This window comes from Hemiscyllium ocellatum, chromosome 30 (genome assembly GCF_020745735.1).
Source record: "Hemiscyllium ocellatum isolate sHemOce1 chromosome 30, sHemOce1.pat.X.cur, whole genome shotgun sequence".
Taxonomy (NCBI): Eukaryota; Metazoa; Chordata; class Chondrichthyes; order Orectolobiformes; family Hemiscylliidae; genus Hemiscyllium; species Hemiscyllium ocellatum.
In genome coordinates this window covers 25,917,199-25,937,379 of record NC_083430.1, presented here as the reverse complement: position 1 = coordinate 25,937,379, position 20,181 = coordinate 25,917,199, and the positions used below count along the sequence as shown (strand labels likewise).

Genomic DNA, 20,181 nt, shown 5'->3' with positions numbered 1-20,181 from the left:
AATCAAAAAGGAAATTTCAATAAAATTTCTCCCAATTTCTTCAAAACTAAGCAAAAAAGTGTACAATTTTTATACATCCAACAGTAATAACCATTCTATCCTTTGTTCAATTGCACTAAATTAGAAGGACTAAGGAGTTCAAAATCTACCCTGTATACTGAGAATGTTTAAATCAGTTATCCATGCTTATTCCCAAAACCTCTAATGCTGTTTCCAATGATATTTATTCAATCTACTCATTTTTTAAGTTAGCTAACTTTTTGTGAAGAGTTGCTTTTCCATGAATATTACTCGCAGAATACATTTGTAGCGACTTGGTTATATCTGAAGAACCGGATGAAAGTTTCAGAATATTGGAAAAGGCATGCCACTGGGTATTATTCATAATGGAGCTCCAGAAATGGATTTGATTTTATGAATGGCTCAGTAGCTAAATTTGAAATTCATGGAGCTGAGGGCAAATTTATGTCCTGGTGAGGAAATTAACTGAGCGACAAGAATCAGAGATTGAAGATGATAGCCAGGTACTCTAAACAGCAAGTGGTGACTAATGGCGTCATCAGGGATCTATGTGGGGCCTCAACCATTGATTAAAAAAAAGAGGTCTGCAGATGCTGGAGATCACAGCTGCAAATGTGTTGCTGGTCAAAGCACAGCAGGTTAGGCAGCATCTCAGGAATAGAGAATTCGACGTTTCGAGCAATAAATACAATGATTTAGATGACAGAATAAAGAACCACATGTCTAAGTTTGCCATTGCATAGATGGTATTCTAACATGCGCAGATCTAAGTATACAATTTATGGCTTAGGAAAACCGGGATAAAGCTACAATAAATAATTTAAAAGTAGACAAAAGATGAGGTCATTCATTTTGGGCTTCTATAGGGTAGATTAGAAAACCCTTTAAATTATGAAAACCTAGAAGAAACGGAAATCTAACAAGATTTAGGGATCAATGTACACAGATAATTAAGATGCCATGGATGGATACAAAAGATAAATCATAAAAAATAATGAAATCCATCACTTCTGATCTAGAGAACTGGGATCCAAGTTCTAGGTTGACCACACATGGAGTTCTGTGTTCAGTACACCTTAGCACAGCAAACCTTAGTAAGGTCTTCAGAGGGAGTTGACAATTACTAGAATGATGCCTGAATTCCAAATTTTAAATTATGAATGGAAATTATGCAAACTAAGATTTTCTTTTGAATATGTTAAGGGTGATTTGATTAAACTCTTCCAAGAATTTATGGAGAACCAAAACGACAGAAACTACTTCATTGCTTGGGAAATCTAGGATCGAGAACACAACCTAAAAGGTGAAAGCCAGACCTCTCAGGGGTAAAGTTCGAAAACACTTCAATGTGCAAAAGATGGAATGTGGACAAATTTGGCATGATCATCTTCAAATTACAGTTGATGTAGGCCTGCTGTTAGTTTAAAAAAAGGACACTAATAGAGTTCTGTTAATCAAAAAAATATTCAGACATATGGGACAAATGCATATACATGATGTGATGTTACAGATCAGCACAATCTCAATGAATAGTGGAACAGGCTTAAGAGTGAAATGGCTTTATCCTGTTCCTATAACTTCAGAGCTCCACTGTGACTGAATTTGAAGCTTGCTTGAAATATTCTTATATTTTCTTACAAATGTCATCATTATACTAAACGGCCTCCTTGATCTGAAAAATGAGTGTACAATAGCTAACAAGTAAATGTACTTCCTTGTGAATCCAATAGAGAACACGAGGTGTATAAAAGGAAGCAATTTTCTTTTGTCAGCTGCCCACACTAGCTCATGTTCATTCATATTGAATTGGAGAGGATTAAAATCTTTTTCGGGATACATTTGACATAGAAAAATCAGTGACAGTTAAACAATGTAGGGTAAGGGGAGTAGAGAACACGACTTGCAAGATGGCAATAATTGCAGCAAGAATACATTAAATGTTTGAGTATTGAAAATGGATTCTGATAGCAAACTAACCGCCACCCTTGCTACTGAGCAAAAATTTTGCTCCATTGGTACATTAAAAAATTACTGTGTGGTGTTACCCTCTGTTACTGAGGGGCACTGCACTGTAAATTTTGGAATTTATATTTCATTCTTCAGCAGCTTCAAATATTTCTATATCAATCCTGCTAACAGTTTCAAGTTTACAGATGAAGATGGAAGACAAAGTTTGCTTGTTGACATTCTTCAGAAGGCAGAAGAGACAAGGTTTAATCGAGAAGTTTGCAAACATGATGACAATATATAGAATGCAAACTGTAACAAAAGTTTAACCCTTTGAGAGTTATTTTGTTAAAAAGAGCAAGCCATGTTTCTCAATTATAGTTAACAGCCTTAATTTGCATAATTCCAATCATGTGCAGAACAGTATTTGAGACAGGAAGATAAACTGAAGGAGCAATGTTCTCCAGTGGAATTTAGATTAATTTTTAAAGGGCTAAACAATACAACTCTTAAAGGGTTAAACAAGACAATAACAAAGAGCTTCTGACAAATAAATGTGGCAAAGCGCACTTTACAGCAACTCAGTTCATAGGCAGTTATACAAGTAAAGTATGCTGAGTGGTGGTTAATATGAGGATCACATAAATCACCTAATTCAAATAAATCAAGCACTCATACACAATGTAAATGGAATATATATAAATTTTCACTGGCTTACAAATGACTGGTGTCTGATGCTAATGAATAATCATTTTGAAACTTTTTCCAGTGTGCAAATATGTCCAGGACATTATACAACAAAACCACATTTGGTAAAATGTACCTCACCACCCTTTGAACTTCATGGCACTAGCTCCTCCAGACATACATCCGACATCTACCACAAACATTATTGTTCAATAGTGACTAAGCCTTTTATTTAACAAAAACTACTTAAAAGACAAACTTAGTCAATTCACTCCTATTTGTCATTGCGGACATGACCAACACCAAATGGCATTCCCTTTTGCAATTAAAGAAAAACTAGTGAATAGGGTGTTAGTCAACAAAAAAAAAACCGAATGATCTATCTTCGCAAATAACTAAAAAGGTACTTCTTTGAACAACAACGCTCATTTGGATAAAAATATCAAGTGACATAATTTTCAAAGTTAGTGAGTTTTGAGATTTATAGCTCAAGTTGAAATTCTGGATCTAAGTTTGCTCACTGAGCTGGAAGGTTCATTTTCAGATGTTTCTTCACCCTATTAGGTATCATCATCATACAGAGACTCAAACAAACAGCTCTGGCAACCATCCAACCCAAACTTTGGGTCCGCTACGTGGATGACAACTTTCTCATCACTAAACATAACAAATTAGAGGAAACCTTCAAGACCATCAATAATATCCTTAATGGCGTAAAATTCACAAAAGAGGAAAACAACAAACTGGCATTCCTAGATGTCACAGTAGAGTGAATAGTCAATAGAGAACTTCAAACCAGCATCTACAGCAAACCAACACGTATGGACCAAATACTGAACTGCAGAAGCAATCATCCCAATACTCACAAACAAAGTTGCATTAGAACATTATTTCAATCAGCCACTGCACACTGCAGCGCAGAGGAACTACAAAGAGCAGAGGAAAATCACCTATGCAGTGTATTCAAAAAGAACAGGTACCCAAAGAACACAGTCTGCCGATTTCTCAGCAACATTTCCAAACAAGCAGACAAAACAACCTAGCCACTCTCCCCAACATCAAAGGCATCTTGGAAATGACTGCCAAACTACTCAAACCTCTTGGCATCATGGTAGCCCACAAACCCACCAACACGCTAAAATGGCAGCTAATGAACTTAAAAAAGACCCTGTACAGACAACAAGCAAAATGAGCATCACTTACAAAATACCTTGCAATAACTGTAACAAATACTATATTGGACTAACATTCAGAAAACAAGCCACCAGGATACATGAACATCAACTAGCCACAAAAATACATGACCCACTATCACTCGTATCCTTACATACAAATAACGGACTGGGACAATACATCCATCTAGGACAAGCCAAACAAAGATATGCACGAGAATTCCAAGAAGCATGGCATCCCATCCCACATTGACTTGGACTCCATTTACCACCCTCTGGAGAAAAACAGGAAATAATATCACCAACCCTAAACACAAACAGAAAGCAGGATATAACACCAGTGCTTCACCAGAGGCTCACTGATGATGTTACCTAGTAGAGTGATGAAATGTTTGAAAACGAACCTTCCAGCTCAGCGAGCAAACTTACATCTAATTTTCAAAGTCATTCCAACTTATCATACTACTATCTACTGGATGACTATGGAGTTAAGCTCTTACGAGCATTTTAAAAAGAATCCGGTATACTTGTCAAGCTCTGGGGATCCTTCAAGCTGTGGAAACTCGAAATTGCCACTCAGATATATGTATGAGTTATACTACTCTTGAAATTTAGTAATCTACTGCAAAGTAAGAACTTGTCTCAAATATGGAGATATATTTTTGGGCAAGGAGATCACATACAAATGAAGTTTTGCATCATGCAGCTTACACACATCCAATCTTTTCTCTCTCCACTGTGGTACTGCAGGGATCACATGGGCCACATCACCCCAGATTTGCAGGTTGTTGAAGCCCACATACACACATAGTAATAATTAGAAATTTAACTTTTTTTTAATGATATGGTGAAGATTACAATGGATAGTGACACCACAAAAATCCCTAGGGCCTGATCAGGTGTACCCGAGAACTGTTTGGGAAGCTGGAGAAGTGATTGCTGGGCCTTTTGCTGAGATATTTGTATCATCGATAGTCACAGGTGAGGTGCCAGAAGACTGGAGGTTGGCTAACGTGGTGCCACTGTTAAAGAAGGGTGGTAAGGACAAGCCAGGGAACTACAGACCAGTGACCCTGACCTCAGTGGTGGGCAAGTTGTTGGAGGGAATCCTGAGGGGCAGGATGTACATGTATTTGGAAAGACAGGGACTGATGAGTGATATTCAACACGGTTGTGTGTGTGGGAAATCATGTCTCACAAACTTGATTGAGTTCTTTGAAGAAGTAACAAAGAGGATTGATGAGGGCAGAGCAGTAGATGAGATCTATATGGACTTCAGCAAGCCATTCGACAAGGTTCCCCATGGGAGACTGATTAGCAAGGTTAGATCTCACGGAATACAGGGAGAACTAGCCATGTGGATAGAGAACTGGCTCAAGGGCAGAAGACAGAGGGTGGTGGTGCAGGGTTGTTTTTCACACTGGCGGCCTGTGACCAGTGGAGTGCCACAGGGATCCTCTACTTTTCGTCATTTACATAAATGATTTGGATAAGAGGTATAGTTCGTAAGTTTGCAGATGACACCAAAATTGGAGGTGTAGTGGACAGCGAAGGGGGTTACCTCAGATTACAACAGGATCTTGATCAGATGGGCCAAGAAGTGGCAGATGGAGTTTAATTCAGATAAATGCAAGGTGCTGCATTTTGTGAAAGCAAATCTTAGCAGGACTTATACACTTAATGGTAAGGTCCTAGGGAGTGTTGCTGAACAAAGAGACCTGGGAATGCAGGTTCATAGCTCCTTGAAAGTGGAGCCGCAGGTAGATAGGATAGTGAAGGTGGCGTTTGGTATGCTTTCTTTTATTAATCAGAGTATTGAGTACAGGAATTGGGAGGTCATGTTGCAGCTTTACAGGACATTGGTTAGGCCACTGTTGGAATACTGTGTGCAATTCTAGTCTCCTTCCTATCGGAAAGATGTTGTGAAACTTGAAAGGGTTCAGAAAAGATTTACAAGGATGTTGCCAGGGTTGGAGGATTTGAGCTACAGGGAAAGGCTGAACAGGCTGGGGCTGTTTTCCCTGAAGCGTCAGAGGCTGAGGGATTACCTTATAGAGGTTTACAAAATTATGAGAGACATGGATAGGGTAAATAGACAAAGTCTTTTCCTTGGGGTCAAGGGGTCCAGAACTAGAGGTCATGGGTTTAGGGTGAGAGGGGAAAGATAAGAGAGACCTAAGGGGCAACTTTTTCACAGAGGGTGGTACGTGTATGGAATGAACTGCCAGAGAAAGTGGTGGAGGCTGGTACAATTGCAATATTTAAGAGGCATTTGGATGGGTATATGAAAAGGAAGGGTTTGGAAGGATATGAGCCGGGTGGTAGGTGGGACTAGATTGGGTTGGGATATCTGGTTGGCATGGACGGGTTGGACCGAAGGGTCTGTTTCCATGCTGTACATCACTATGACTCTATGTACTTAAGTTTAGGATTAATGTTAAAGAAACTTCCACGCTATCGCACAAAGCCACACGGAAAAAAAATCAAACCAAAGAAGGAGGAATTAGTAAGGGTAAAAATGCCTGCTACAGATGTGAGTTTTAAGACCGGTCTTAAAAGTAGAACATGCTCGTAAAAGATTGAAGTAACTAAACGCACAAAACTTTCAGCAAAGAAATGACTGAGGCCCCCATATGGCAAAGCAGAAAGTTGCCAGTATTTGTGATGCCTGTGGAATATAGGAAGAGCAGGTCAGCACAGGGTCAAATACAAATCTTTTTAAGTGCATGCTTGTTATCGCACATGATGAACCACAGCCCTTTCCTCAGGGCAGTAGTGACATTAGTATGATAGAATTCAAAATTTAGTTTGCAGGTGAGAAAGTGGAGTCGCACAGTCGTATTCCGGAATTAAACAATGGAAATTATATAGGCATGAGGACAGATCTGGCATGAATAGACTGGGCAGGAAGGTACTGTCTGACAATGGATGAGACATGACAGATGTTTACGGAGCTGCTCAAATCCTCACAACTAAAATATATCCCACGGAAAAAGATGGTAAGGGGGGAGTAAAAAACATTTAAAGCTACAAGGAGATCAAGGATAATAAGGTCAAAAACTACGGTATACCATATTGCCACGGCCAGTGGCAGGATGGAAGATTGCGAAACTTTCAAACAAAGGGATGCTAAAAAATTAATAAGAGGTGCTAAGGCAAATTACAAAAGAAAACCAGCACAAAATATCAAAAGAGATAGCAAATGCTTTTACAAGTATATAAAAGGAAAGAAAGCCTCTAATGTGAACGTTGGCCCCTTGGAAGATGAAATCGGAGAGTTAATAATGGGGAACACGGAAGGCAGAAATGCTGAATCAATACTTTGCCTCAGTTTTCACGGTGAAGGACAATAGTACCATTCCTACTGGAATGAGCAAGTCAGAGGCAACAGATAAGGCAGAATTTAGAACAATCAACATTGATAGGGAAAGGTACTAAGCAAACTAAGGATTGCGGACAGACAAGTTTCTTGGGCCTTATGGCCTACATCCTAGGGTACTAAAGGAACGGACAGAGGAGATAGTTGATCCAGCGGTTCCAAAATTTCCTGGACATGGGAAAGGTTCCAATGGATTGGAAAATGGCTTAATATAGTGCCCTTATTCAAAAAGGGAAGGAGGTATAATATGGGAAACCAATTAGTTTAAGGTCTGTTGTTAGGCAAGTATTAGAAACAACTAAGGAAGCAAAATCAGGACATTTGGCAAGTCAAAATGCTGTCCAGAGTCGGCACGGTTTTATGAGGGCAAATCATGTTTGACTAATTTGCTAGAGCTTTTCAAAGTAATAACAAGAGGATAAAGGGGACGCAGTAGATATAATTTATCTGAACTTCCAAAAGGCGCTTGATAAGGTGCCGCACAAAAGGTTAATTCACAAGTTGTTTTGGTTCTGTTCGTCGAGCTGGGAATTTGTGTTGCAGACGTTTCATCCCGTCTAGGTGACATCCTCAGTGCTTGGGAGCCTCCTATGAAGCACTTCTGTGATGTTTCCTCCGGCATTTATAGTGATTTGTATCTGCCGCTTCTGGTCGTCAGTTCCAGCTGTCCGCTGCAGTGGCCGGTATATTGGGTCCAGGTTGATGTGCTTATTGATTGAATCTGTGGATGAGTGCCGTGCCTCTAGGAATTCCCCGGCTGTTTTCTGTTTGGCTTGTCCTATAATAGTAGTGTTATCCCAGTCGAATTCATGTTGCTTGTCATCTGAGCGTGTGGCTACAAACCACTACAAATGCTGGAGGAAAGATCACAGAAGCGCTTCACAGGAGGCTCCCAAGCACTGAGGATGTCACCTAGATAGGGGACGAAACGTCTGCAACACAAATTCCCAGCTCGGCGAACAGAACCACAACAACGAGCATCCGAGCTACAAATCTTCTCACAAACGTTAATTCACAAGGTTGGATCATATGGGATTAGGAGTAATTTATTAGCCTGGATTGATTACTGCCTGACGAGAGAAGACAGAGCCAGGATAAATGTTTTTTTTTCCTGGATGGCAGCATGTAACTAGAGGGTGCCACAGGATTAAGTCCTTAGACCCTAGTTATTTACAATCCACATTAACAACTTGGATACAGAGTTAGAAGGCTCTATAGCCAAATTTACAGATGACAAAAATTGGTGGGATGGTAAATTGCAATGAGGAAATAAGAACCTTAAAAATAGATATAGATAGATTAGGACAGTTGCCAAAATGTGGCAGATGGAGTTTAATGTGGATAAGTGCATGGTCATTCATTTGGGTTGATAAAATGGGACAGCAACCTAATATCTTAATGGGGATAGACTTCGACGTGCTCTGGTGCAGAGGGATCTTGTTGCACTAATTTACGAGTCACAGAAAACTAGCATGCAAGTACAACAAATCATTAGGAAAGTGAATGGAATGCTGGCTTTTAAAGGTAAGGGAATAGAATATAAAGATAAGGAAGAATTGTTGTAACTATACAAGGTATATGTACCTGGGAATATTGTGCACAGTTTTGGTCCCCTTATTTGGGGAAAGATGTATTGGCATTGGAAGCAGTTCAGAGGAGATTCACTAGATTGACCCTAGAGATGAGAGCTTTGTGTTATGAAGCGATTGAACAGTTTAGGCCTCTACTCTCTGGAATTTAGAAGAATGAGGGGACATCAAATGGAGGTATTCAAGATGATAAAAGGTGTGGATAAAATAGACATGGAGAGGATTCTCTCTGTTGTGGGGCATTCTAGGATGAGAGGTCATCAACTTAGGATAAGGGGTAGCAAATTTAAAATAAAGTTGAGGAGAAACTACTTCTCCCAAAAGGGTTGTAAATTTGTGGAATTTGCTATCCTAAAGTGTGGTGAATGCTGGGACAGTGAGTAAATTTGAGACATTAGACAGATATTTAATTGGTAATGAGTTAAAGGGATATGGAGAGAAGGCAGGAAACTGGGGGTGAGGAGCATAACAGCCATGATTGAATGATGGAGCAGACTCAATGGGCCAATGGCCTAGTTCGGTTTCTAAATTGTTTGAAATTACGGATGTGCACAATCATGTTCAAAATGTTGGCTTGCAGAATAAAGGCTTGGCAGGTTGTCACTTGTGCAGACTTCAGAATATATATTCCTCTTTCTCTTGGATTTCTTACATTGTAATTAATTTTGACAGAGGAAACAGTACAGCCTACTCCCGTACCCTCACTAAAGCCAGTCTGATATCAAAGATGAAAAGGGAGAAAAGCCTGTTTTCATCTCACAATTCCCTGTCAAGAGTGTGTTCGGGAGATTAGGGTGCAATGAATCAAATTTAATCACAAGTTTATGGTAAATATTCTCATAAGAGTGGCATAATCCAAATGTATAGTTTACCCCATGTCTATCCTTTGAAGTTGGTTAACATACATCTTCTGTAATAGAAGTGTTCAAGACAATATCTAATCTGTGTGGCCTAAGTGCATACAATTTCCCCATGCACATTATATAATAACGTTTTCATTAATTTGCAGACACGTCAAATTGTTAACATGAATAAATTCTCATGGTGTGATGTAGGATTTATCAACTTAATGCAATTGCCTCACGAGTAAAGACCTATAAGATGTCAGTCAAAACAAACAGCATGAAATACAAGAGAAAATGCATCTCCAAGGCTCAGCAGACAGGCTATAAATTTGGATAATCCTTCACGTTTAGCCATCACTGTTTTAAACATTAGCATGCAAATCCTGTGTAGACCTGTTTCCACAATTAGTGTTTGCAGTATTCAATAGGACAATTTTACTTGCTTGAGCTTCAGAGTGTCTGGGAACATTTCTATCACAAACCAGGTGGTGTCTGAAACAGGCACAGAAATGCTCATATAAGAAAAAAAAAACTTACCTGTTGTGACCTTTGAATGGCAGCATCGATTGCTTCAACTTTCTGTGTTACAGTGTCGCTCACAGTTTTGTAGCGCTCATTAGCTTCTGCCACCTGGCGATCGAGACCCTCTCGTGCTCTCCATGGCACCAGTTCTAATAATGCATTGCTCACTTCATTCACAGTGTCCAGAACCAACCGGTATTCCATCACCTCCTTCTTCAACTCCTGATTGTTAAGAAGGAGTTGAGTATTCAGTTAAGCACCATTATCTGCTGTCTTTAACCAAATGTCAGCACAATAAAATCTGAGCATAAAATACTACTCTCATTCTCCTAATGCATGACTGTTCTGCTCACCTTCTGTCTCTCATGAACCTGTGGAATCTGTTCTCCAATTGGTGACTGTGGAGTACCTGCAGCAAGCTCAGCCTCTACCAGATCAAGCCAGCCACACAGTTCCTCATTAAAAGCCTGAAATTTTGTGGCAAGTTGCAAAACTTGCTCTAATGTTTTCAGCGCCCGGGAACTGGCAGTAGTAATTTCTGCATAACGAATCTTGATACCATCTAACTTCTCCTGAATTATAATCACTTCTTCACCTGAAGAAACAAATATCAAAGAAAATATTAAGTAACAAATAAAGAAATAGGAAGATTCAACGTACTGATTAAGATGTTAACATTGTTAACATCGTCACTTTAATACTGTCCTCTAAAGGACATCTAGCAGCTGGTCATCGACATGAAAAAACCTTAAACCAATTTTTTCTTAAAGATCTGTTCTGCTTTCTATTCCCAAATAAAAGGAAGAGAATCTCCAGTTGAAGCATTTTAAAATTTCGACTTTTTAAAAAAAAAATAATGGGAATTTTGCTCCAGTCGTTGGACTTTCCACACACCATTTGACAGCTCTAATATTAATTTATCTAACTTATTGATTTTTGAGTGTTTTAAACCTACATCTCAGGATTGATTAAATGTTTAAAAAGTGGTCTGTTACTATAAAACAAACAACAATAATTTTTAAAAACAACGTGATGTGGGATGTCACTGGCAAGGCCAGTATTTGTTGTCCATCCCTGATAGCCCTTTGAGTGAGTGACTTGCTAGGCCCTTTCAAGGGGTTTTAAGTTTAATGTTATTTCCTTTTCTTGGGTGATTTAGGTAGGGAGTGACTTTTTTTTAAAAACTACACTTTCTTAGAAATCATGGTGGATACACAAAAATTATTGCTAAATGTATGGCAATGGCCTAGTCTGATAACAGTACAATTTCAAGATATTTTATGTTTATATGATTGTTACAAATAACAAGGAATTTCCTCAGTGCGTAAATAGTGGAGTGGGGCTGGGGGAAAGGTAGCCGAGAATGCAATAGGTAGATGAAGGTAGGGGAGAAGGTGATAGATTGGAGAGGAGGGTGGAGTGAATAGATGGGAAAGACGATGGACAGTCAGGAGGGCTTGCTGAGTTGGAGGCTTGGGATTGGGATCAGGTGGGGGGGGGGGGGGAGGGAAATGAGGAAACTGGTGAAATCCACATTAATCCCGTGTGATCGCAGGATCCCATGGTGGAAGATGAGGCGTTCCACCTCCAGGCATCAGGTGGTTAGGATTTGGCAATGGAGGCAGCCCAGGACCTGAATGCCCCTGGAGGAGTGGGATGAGGAGTTAAAGCGATCAGCCATGGGGCTGTGGGGTTGGTTGGTTGGTGAGGGTGTCCTAGAGATGTTCCCTGAAATGATTCGCAAGTTGGCGTCCAGTTTCCCCAATGTAGAGGAGTGCGCATCTAGTGCAATAAATACAGTAGATGACATTTGAAGAGGTACAGGTAAATTTTTGTCAGATGTGAAAGGATCCTTTGGGGCCTTGGTCAGAGGTGAGGGGGGAGGTATGGTGCAGGTCTTGCATTCTGTGGGGCAGGGGAAGGTGCCAAATGTGGGGTGAGGGCTGGTGGGGGTTGGGGTGCGCGGGGCTGCATCTGACAAGGGTGTCACGGAGGGAATGGTCACTCCGAAATGCTGATAGGATTGGGGAGGAAAATATGTCCCTACTGGTGGGGTCCGTCTGATTGTAGATGGCGGAGGATGATGCAATGTATGTGGAGGTTGGTGGTGTGGAAGGTGAGGAACGGGGGATTCTGTCCTTGTTGCATCAGGAGTAGTGGGGTTTAAGGATAGAGGTGCAGGAAGTGGAGGAGATGCACTGGAGGTCAACGGTGACCATGTGGGAGGGGAAGTTGCGGTCTTTGAAAAGGGATGCCATCTGGGTTTTTCTGTGGGTGGAACTGGTCACCCTGGGAACAGATGTGGTGAAGGTGGAGGAATTGGCAATAAGGGATAGGGTTTTTACAGGAGGCAGGGTAAAAGGTGGTGTCGTTCAGGTAGCTGCACGAGTCGGTGGGTTTGTAATAGATGTTTGTAGTTGTCGGTTGCTCGAGATGGAGATGGATCCGCATCCACTGCATCTGTTTAAAGATGTTTCAGTTGCTTTCTTTGTTTAAGTAATGTTAAGAATGTCAACCAATTCAGAACAGCGCAGTAGCAGCGTATAAGTGTCCCCTAAAGTTGCGAGTGTGGAAACAGGCCCTTTGGCCCAACAAGTCCACACCGACCCTCCGAAGAGCAACCCACCCAGACACATTTCCCTACATTTACCCTGACTAATGCACCTAACACTATGGGCAATTTAGCATGGCCAACTCACCTAACCTGCACATTTTTGTACTGTGGAAGGAAACCGGAGCACCCGGAGGAAACCCATGCAGACACGGGGAGAATGTGCAAATGCCACACAGCCTGAGTGCAGAAGATAACACCCACATTTCCAATTTCATATATGGCATTAGTGGTGTCTTGGATACAATAAAATAAAATAATGTGCATGCTATCACTTCTGCCAGTAAGACATCATTTTGCAGCTAATCGAACAACAAGACTGTAAAGTAGTCTTATGGTGGAATTCTTGGCTAGGAATCACCATGCAATCAATACCAAAACATCAAAATTTTATAAGTTTATATCCGATAGCAGTAACAGCTTTTGAATTTCAGTGTCTAATGTGATAGATGAAGGCCATTTTGCTTAAAAATACCTGCTTTAACTTGAAGACAAATCATTTTAAAACTTTCTTTCAGTTGCAGAACATTTATCTATATGTTTTTAGAATGCACAATTTAACTCATTCACTCCTAAGGACAGTATTGGGCTTTGTTCCAAGTCCAATTCTTGATGCCAGGAAGCTGGCAGATGGTGTCTTTATGCACTGTATAAAATTGATGCTGGGCTTCGGTAAGTAACAACACAATGACAAGTCAGAACAATGAATTCAAAGCCTTGATTAAAAGTTTACAATATACTCCTGAAAAAACACATCATTTATTGTACAATCTTGCTTATGCTGGAAATTAGTACCTGCTCGTCTTGATATTGATCTGCTAACAACATTTTAAGATCAAAAATAAAAAGAAAGTTTGGAGTATTGGTGAGAAGTTACCTGTAGTTTGTTTAAGTAGGGCCTGTCCATTTTTAATGGCTTGATCTACATTCTTCTTCTGGGATATAATGTCATCATTCAAAGCCTATAAAGAGATCATCGCAGCTGCTTAATAAAAGGATGGCGAGGTTTCTACGGAAACATCATTCCTGCTTCTCATGACTTTAATGCCGAGAGATCCAAAAAGGATTCAATCTGAATCATAGCCAAATGCAAGAAAACTTACAGAGCAGCTGTCTTGACCAGTGCTGAGACTTAGTGTGAAATGAGCAGCAATTCTTTAGAATGACACATTAGAACATGAGCTTCCACATATTCCTCAAATCGAGTTACAATCAAAACATTTTTCTAGGCCAGCATTAGATTATGCTGGTTATAGCATTGCTGCTTTATGAATTATATAATTGAAAAGCCAAACATGTGAAATTTAAAATTAAACAGCTGACTTCTAAAATTAATAAGTGCAATTAACATAACAGCAAAAATTTGATGGATCTGTTTTTAGAAAATCTATTTGCCCAGAGTTAAATCAAAATACTAAATGATTGAAGATTCACTTCTCAAATCTTGGTCTTAAAACATTAACTTGTTTTTGTTTAATCTTATTATGCCATTCTACTGTAAGTACATAGCCACTGAGCACTTACAAAACAAACAGATCAACTGGCTCAAAAGGTTGATGCCAGTATTCACAGCAATGCTGAATTAAATGTATTACATTGTTAAACATGCTTATTCTGAGTTTTGGCAATTAAATATGAAAATATTGTGAAGTAACTTCTAAATATAATATTCCTATTTAAATCAAATAAAACAGAACCATAAAATTGTATAGGGTCAACTTAGTTGTGGTATTTTAGACTCCAGTTTAAATATATGACATTTTGGCTACATGAATCGGATTCAAAGCTTCAACTTATTTTAAAACATTCAGTTGCAACTCAATATGTCAAGACAAATGGGAAATCTAATATTGGAGAATAAGACAAATTCAACAACATAGTGGAAGGCAAACATTTAGGATATTAATATTGAGCTGTTATATGTAAGGATTTATAAAATAGTGTGATTGATAACATACGTGGGACAAATTATTTTCATTGCATCTTTTATGATTCTTCGAGAAAATCTTGAAACAAAATGTTAAGCGCAACCAAAAAGTTACATTTGAACCAATATAAAATGAATCAATTAAAATCAGAATGAATATTAAACAAACACAAAAATTGGTAAAGTATATATGCAAAAATTAAGAGAATAGATGAGAAAAAAAATGAAATACCAGTTGTTCTGTGTGTTGTTTATGCAGGATATCAGATTTGTAATCTTTGACGGTCACCAGACTGAGCTTGTCCTGAATGTCAGCCAGCCAATTCAACACCTCTACCTCCTCCTCTCCAAAGATCTTGGCGTTGGCAAGGGCTTGCTGGAGCAGGTCTGCCTTTCGGCTGCACCTGTCCCTAATCTCCCTATACTGAGTCTGGATAGACTCCAATTTGTCCTCTACCATCTCCTGGTCTGCTTTAGCACTTAAGGTCATAAGAAACTGGCCGACATTGACAGCCTGCTTGATGTTCTGGCTTTGGTTTGTGATGTCGTCCTCCAAGGCCTGAACCAAGGATAAAATTATAGCATAAAGAAACAAGATAATGAATTGAAAATTGAAAAAGCAAAAAGGAAAAGAAATTAATATATCAAAATAAACTTCAACAAAATAAACTTACACCTTCTATTACATCTTTCACACAACAAAACTTTCTAAGGAGTTACAAAAAGGAAGGGTGACAAAAGACCAGAAAGGACCACTTTAATCTGGATCATAAATCATTCATACAAGATCAAGTGGTGGAAGTATTAGGTTATAAATCGAACATAGCCATTTTTATCCAGACACGTTTACTGAATTAATTGCAAAGATAGTATTTAGTGCAGCTTATTGTGTCTGGTGCAAAAATTGTGTCAAACAAACCATGCAAAAAAAAATGCAATGCAAGTTCAAAGCAAAGTCTAAAATGTTTTGAAGTTGAATGCAACCAGAATAATAAATGAACAGTCTTGGTGCTTATTTAAAGCAAACATCTGCAAAGCTATTTCTTCTTAATCTAGGAATGCAGTAAACACTTCAACACTTCAATCTCGTTTTCTGTCTGTAGCATTCCTACATCAATAATGTATAATTAAAAACATATTATATATAAACACACAACCACTTCAAAAGTCACGAGAATAGAATTGAGATTGGCCAACATATGGCACAGAGATTCTTTATAAATTTGCAAATCAGGACACTTTAATTTCATTAACACGGACTGAATTATGTCCAAAAAGGTTAGACAACTGTGCATTTAGAAACACTTAATCTGTATGCAACAAAAAGTGCACTCATACTTTTACAACTCTCACTAATGTCATCAACCATTATCGTTTATCCTTATATAACAGAGAAGGTCAGAGCTGTGAAGTTCCATTAAATCGCCTAAGGATATTTGTTCATTAACAGTCTACATTAAGTGAGAAATCATAGAAGACTGATCTTTAACAGTCTTTCACATTACGTAAAAAAAAGTTCATTACAGATGCTGAACAAAACTGCCTTTTTTATTTGACCACAATTAATTAGCACAGCAGAATTGGGCTAATTAAAAATGCAATTCAGTTGCAACTATGTTCTCCAGAGAGCCAGTTTATCCAGTGAATGGCTGAGTCATACAAACCGGGAAGTTGCAGCTATTTTTTTTGCTTGAAATTAGCTAGTCTCATCCAGGACAGTAATAGGAAACTTGGTTCCAGCAGAAAGAAATCAAGCAACATGAATCCTGTTTGAAGTTCACATGTATGGATGTTGAACAATGACAGAATTGCCTTGATTGAAAAGTGCCCTTGGTAAAATACTTTCAACAATATTAATACAGGAATAAAAGCCACAATGACAAGACATTCAAATAATCTTTATCCCAATAAAAACTCGATGCCTTCAGAGGAGAGGCAAAAACTAGCAATTTATAAAAGGGGAAGAAACTCACGATTTTTTTGACAGCAGCACAATCCTTATTTAAAGCTAGGGTTGGATAGGGTTGAAAGATCTTCATAACAAGTTGCAAATGGTTAAATTTTAAAAAAAAATAATTTGTATAAATATACCTCAAATGGACATAAAAATAAAAGGCTCTCACAATAAGATTTTTTTCTGAAATACTGGGCAAATTCACATCACTTATTAAGGAAGTGTGTAGGAATTGAATTGAGACAAAGTGATTTACGTAAATATGAAGGTTAGTTACAAATCAGAATGAGAGTTGCATCTGTATGCATACACAAAATGTTCTTGCTAGGCTAAGTCCAACTGATTCGGAATTTAATTCAAATCAACAAATCAGATTTTAGCTTGTCCTTAACAAAAGTAGTAGCTCTTCATTCAGCTGAATGGCATTGTGAAAACTTGGCTTGCTACCAACCTATCTTCTCTTTCTAGCGTTTCCTTGACATCCATTAAAAACTGAAATTTGAAAACGTCTGAACTCGTCAGCCAAAACAAAAGGAAGCTTGTTTTCCTTTTCCATAACCATCACAGCATTTGACAAGTTTTGTTATGGGAGGGGATGGGGACAAATAGATGGTTGTGTTGGATTTCCATTCCATTTGTTTATCTACAACCAAAAAAAGGGCTCTTGTACATTTCTGCAAATCATTCCTAAGCAATGCGTCATTTTACACTGCAGATACATCATACCTTCTCCTTCCTTAGGAGATGGGTTTTGGAATATGTTGAAGGACTGCATAGTGAAGACAGTTTGCAGTTAAAAGTCAAACCACAACTTTAGCACTAATTCTGGTGCACTTCGTAACATAAGAATACACAAATTAATATGACAGCAAGAAAAGAGACTAAAAATTAAGAATTTTACAACATGTCATTCAGTTACAACTGACTCAGTGTGAAGAAATTATACCTTGAAATAATGCCACTTACCTTATGGCGTGTAATTTGCTGCTGAATTTTAGAAGTTTGAGTTCCTACAGGTTCAGAGTTTGCCAATTTCTTCTCCTTGCTGGTCAGCCACTCATTCAAAGGTTCTACTGTCTCATGGAACTGCTTTGCAATGATTAAAATATTCTCTAACTGGCTCTGCCTGCGTTAAAATATGAAGAAAGACAAAGTATTATAGCAGTGCAAATATTTATACAAACAGCATCATAAATTGTCCGGGTTGACTGCATTCAATTAAACTAAATCCTAATATTTAATTTACTCTGGTTTAGAGAGAACATAAGCTGGTAACACATTCTTGAGTACAATTTGACTTTAGCAACCTAAGCAAGCTCATGAAAGCATCAACATAAAAACTACATTTTGCATAATGTATTAATACAACCTGTCTTTGCAGCACATGATCATAATAGACAGTGCAATAAACAGCTAGTGTGAATATTTGATTGGGACAAACTGAAATAGAAGATTGTACAAATGCTTAGCCACATTGACTACTGAGATTTACAACTTCACATGGAATTTGTCACTTTACCATTTTCCTGTTGCTTACAGCACTGATATGTTAATTAATTCACTTATTTTGAACACTGTCAAATTAATGTGAGCATCTGGACAAAGAATGAGAGTTAATTCATCCTGTTTTTGTTGCTGCATATTTGCTATACTCCACAAGACTTAAGATGTCTGTCAGAATGTCAAATGATTAAGGCAGATAGCATGCATATTTTTCAAATGGATTCAGAATATTTTCTGAACTTCCAAATCGTTTTAATGCAAAAAAGTTTTATAGTTAACATTCTGAGGACAAGCCTTTGGATAAATGGAAAATTTGAATTTGTATAATCTACAATTTAAATGTTCAAATATAATAACTTTAGTTACTAAGTGCAGTGAAATCTCCATTGGAGCATTTGAACAATGATTTTGACCGCTGAATGGCAGTGATTAGATGCACATTTACTTTGTGCTGCCAGGATCAAATATACAACACCCCTCACTGCACAACCATGGATTTAGAATAATTAATTCAATTGTATGGAAAGGAACTTATAAATTATGTAAAATTATACTTATTCAAATCCATCTTCTTCATATCAATGCAGAGATATCTCTTTTCAAATGACTACACAGCAGTGTGTTTTCTTTTAAGTAGATGTGCATTTAGATTTATCTCCAAGCTGGCACTCATACCTTGTGCCCTAAATAGAATTTCAGAGTAGGATTGAGGAAATAGTTCTGTGCTAGTACATTCTTCCTTGCAGGAACAATTGGCATTCCTTCTAATGCCTACACACTTGACTACAGTGCAGTGACATAAATAGATCTATAGACTTAAAATGGAATAAAAACTATTAACTTAAGTTTGCTTTAAGTTGTAAATTCAGTTGACAGTGGCTCTCTACACAGCTGCACGTGCACATGTTTCCTGAACTCTAACACTGTAATCAAGTTTTACAAGCCCTACGGATGTCTCAATAAAAAGGTTTTTCACATTGCTTTGGTGCTGTAAAAACTCATCAGTTCACACATAGTCCTCATGTGTTTACAAATGGACATGAAGTTTTGTTGAATTCAGGTGTTGCAAATATATGGTCTGTCTTTTACATATTTTCTGTTCTATTTTCATACATTTATTAATGAGAACTGCAACCTGGAATCTGCTCCTGCTTCCAAACCTTTCCTTTCTTTACGTGTACAAATGTAATTTAAATTATTTTCAAAATATTAAAGTTTTGCTAAGCTTATTTTGTTGTTTGCTTTTTCCTCCCTTTATAGAGTTGAAAATGTTGTATTTACTCAGTTACAAAAGTAGTTGAGAAATCACAATCCATTAAAACAAAAGCTTAGAACATGCAATCTATTTCAGTTTTGATTTCAAACTCGACATAGTTGACAAAGAATGGTGGGAACTTATAATTCCGGAAAAGTTACACTTCTTTTGACAAAATTGTTTGAACAATATCTTTATTTATTTGTAAAACAAGATTTTGTCTCTTCCCACATGAATATGGAAAGGCCACATACCTTGCAATGGCCTTGCTGAGCAAACTGTCCCATCTCTCCCTCAGGCTCTGTAGTTGTTTTTGTATCTTCTCTTTTTCAGCTGTTTCTGCTGATTCTGCTATCCTTTCTCCTTCTGCTTCAATAATTTCCACTGTTGATTTGCGATCATCTAGTAGTCTTTGCAGCAGCTGGGCAAAAACAAATTACAGTTGCCAAGTTCCTTTAGACTTAAATCTCATTTCTTTGTGAAACAATGTTGCAAAGCAACTGCCCTGAGAGGCTGTTACGCATTCCTGACTCCTTTATGCTTTCCATATTCTTCGCAAGATACTATGGAAACATTGTCCAACCATTCAGCTATTTTGTTCTCCTGATTTTTATTGAATGCTTGCATGTTGAGAGAAAAATGAGCCCATAGTGCTCAAAGTTATCTTGTGATATGACGGGATGTAAATTAAGTGAAACAGTTACATCTTCTGTCTCTTACTAACATAGCGGTTGACCCTTTTAATGGGTTGAAACACAGACTGGGTGAC

At 38.2% G+C, this 20,181-nt stretch overlaps 1 protein-coding gene across 12 annotated transcripts in view; it reads right to left on the bottom strand.

Annotated features, from left to right (window-relative positions):
• macf1a (microtubule actin crosslinking factor 1a) overlaps positions 1-20,181 on the bottom strand; it is a 536,531-nt gene that overhangs the window by 89,369 nt on the left and 426,981 nt on the right. For all 12 annotated transcript variants that reach the window (XM_060847668.1, XM_060847672.1, XM_060847670.1 and 9 more), the window contains 6 exons: positions 19,667-19,833; positions 17,621-17,780; positions 14,933-15,259; positions 13,651-13,735; positions 10,516-10,757; positions 10,178-10,384 (listed from right to left, as the gene is read on the bottom strand). In XM_060847668.1, coding sequence (XP_060703651.1) covers positions 10,178-10,384; positions 10,516-10,757; positions 13,651-13,735; positions 14,933-15,259; positions 17,621-17,780; positions 19,667-19,833 — 1,188 coding nt within the window. The remainder of the gene's footprint in view (positions 1-10,177; positions 10,385-10,515; positions 10,758-13,650; positions 13,736-14,932; positions 15,260-17,620; positions 17,781-19,666; positions 19,834-20,181) is intronic.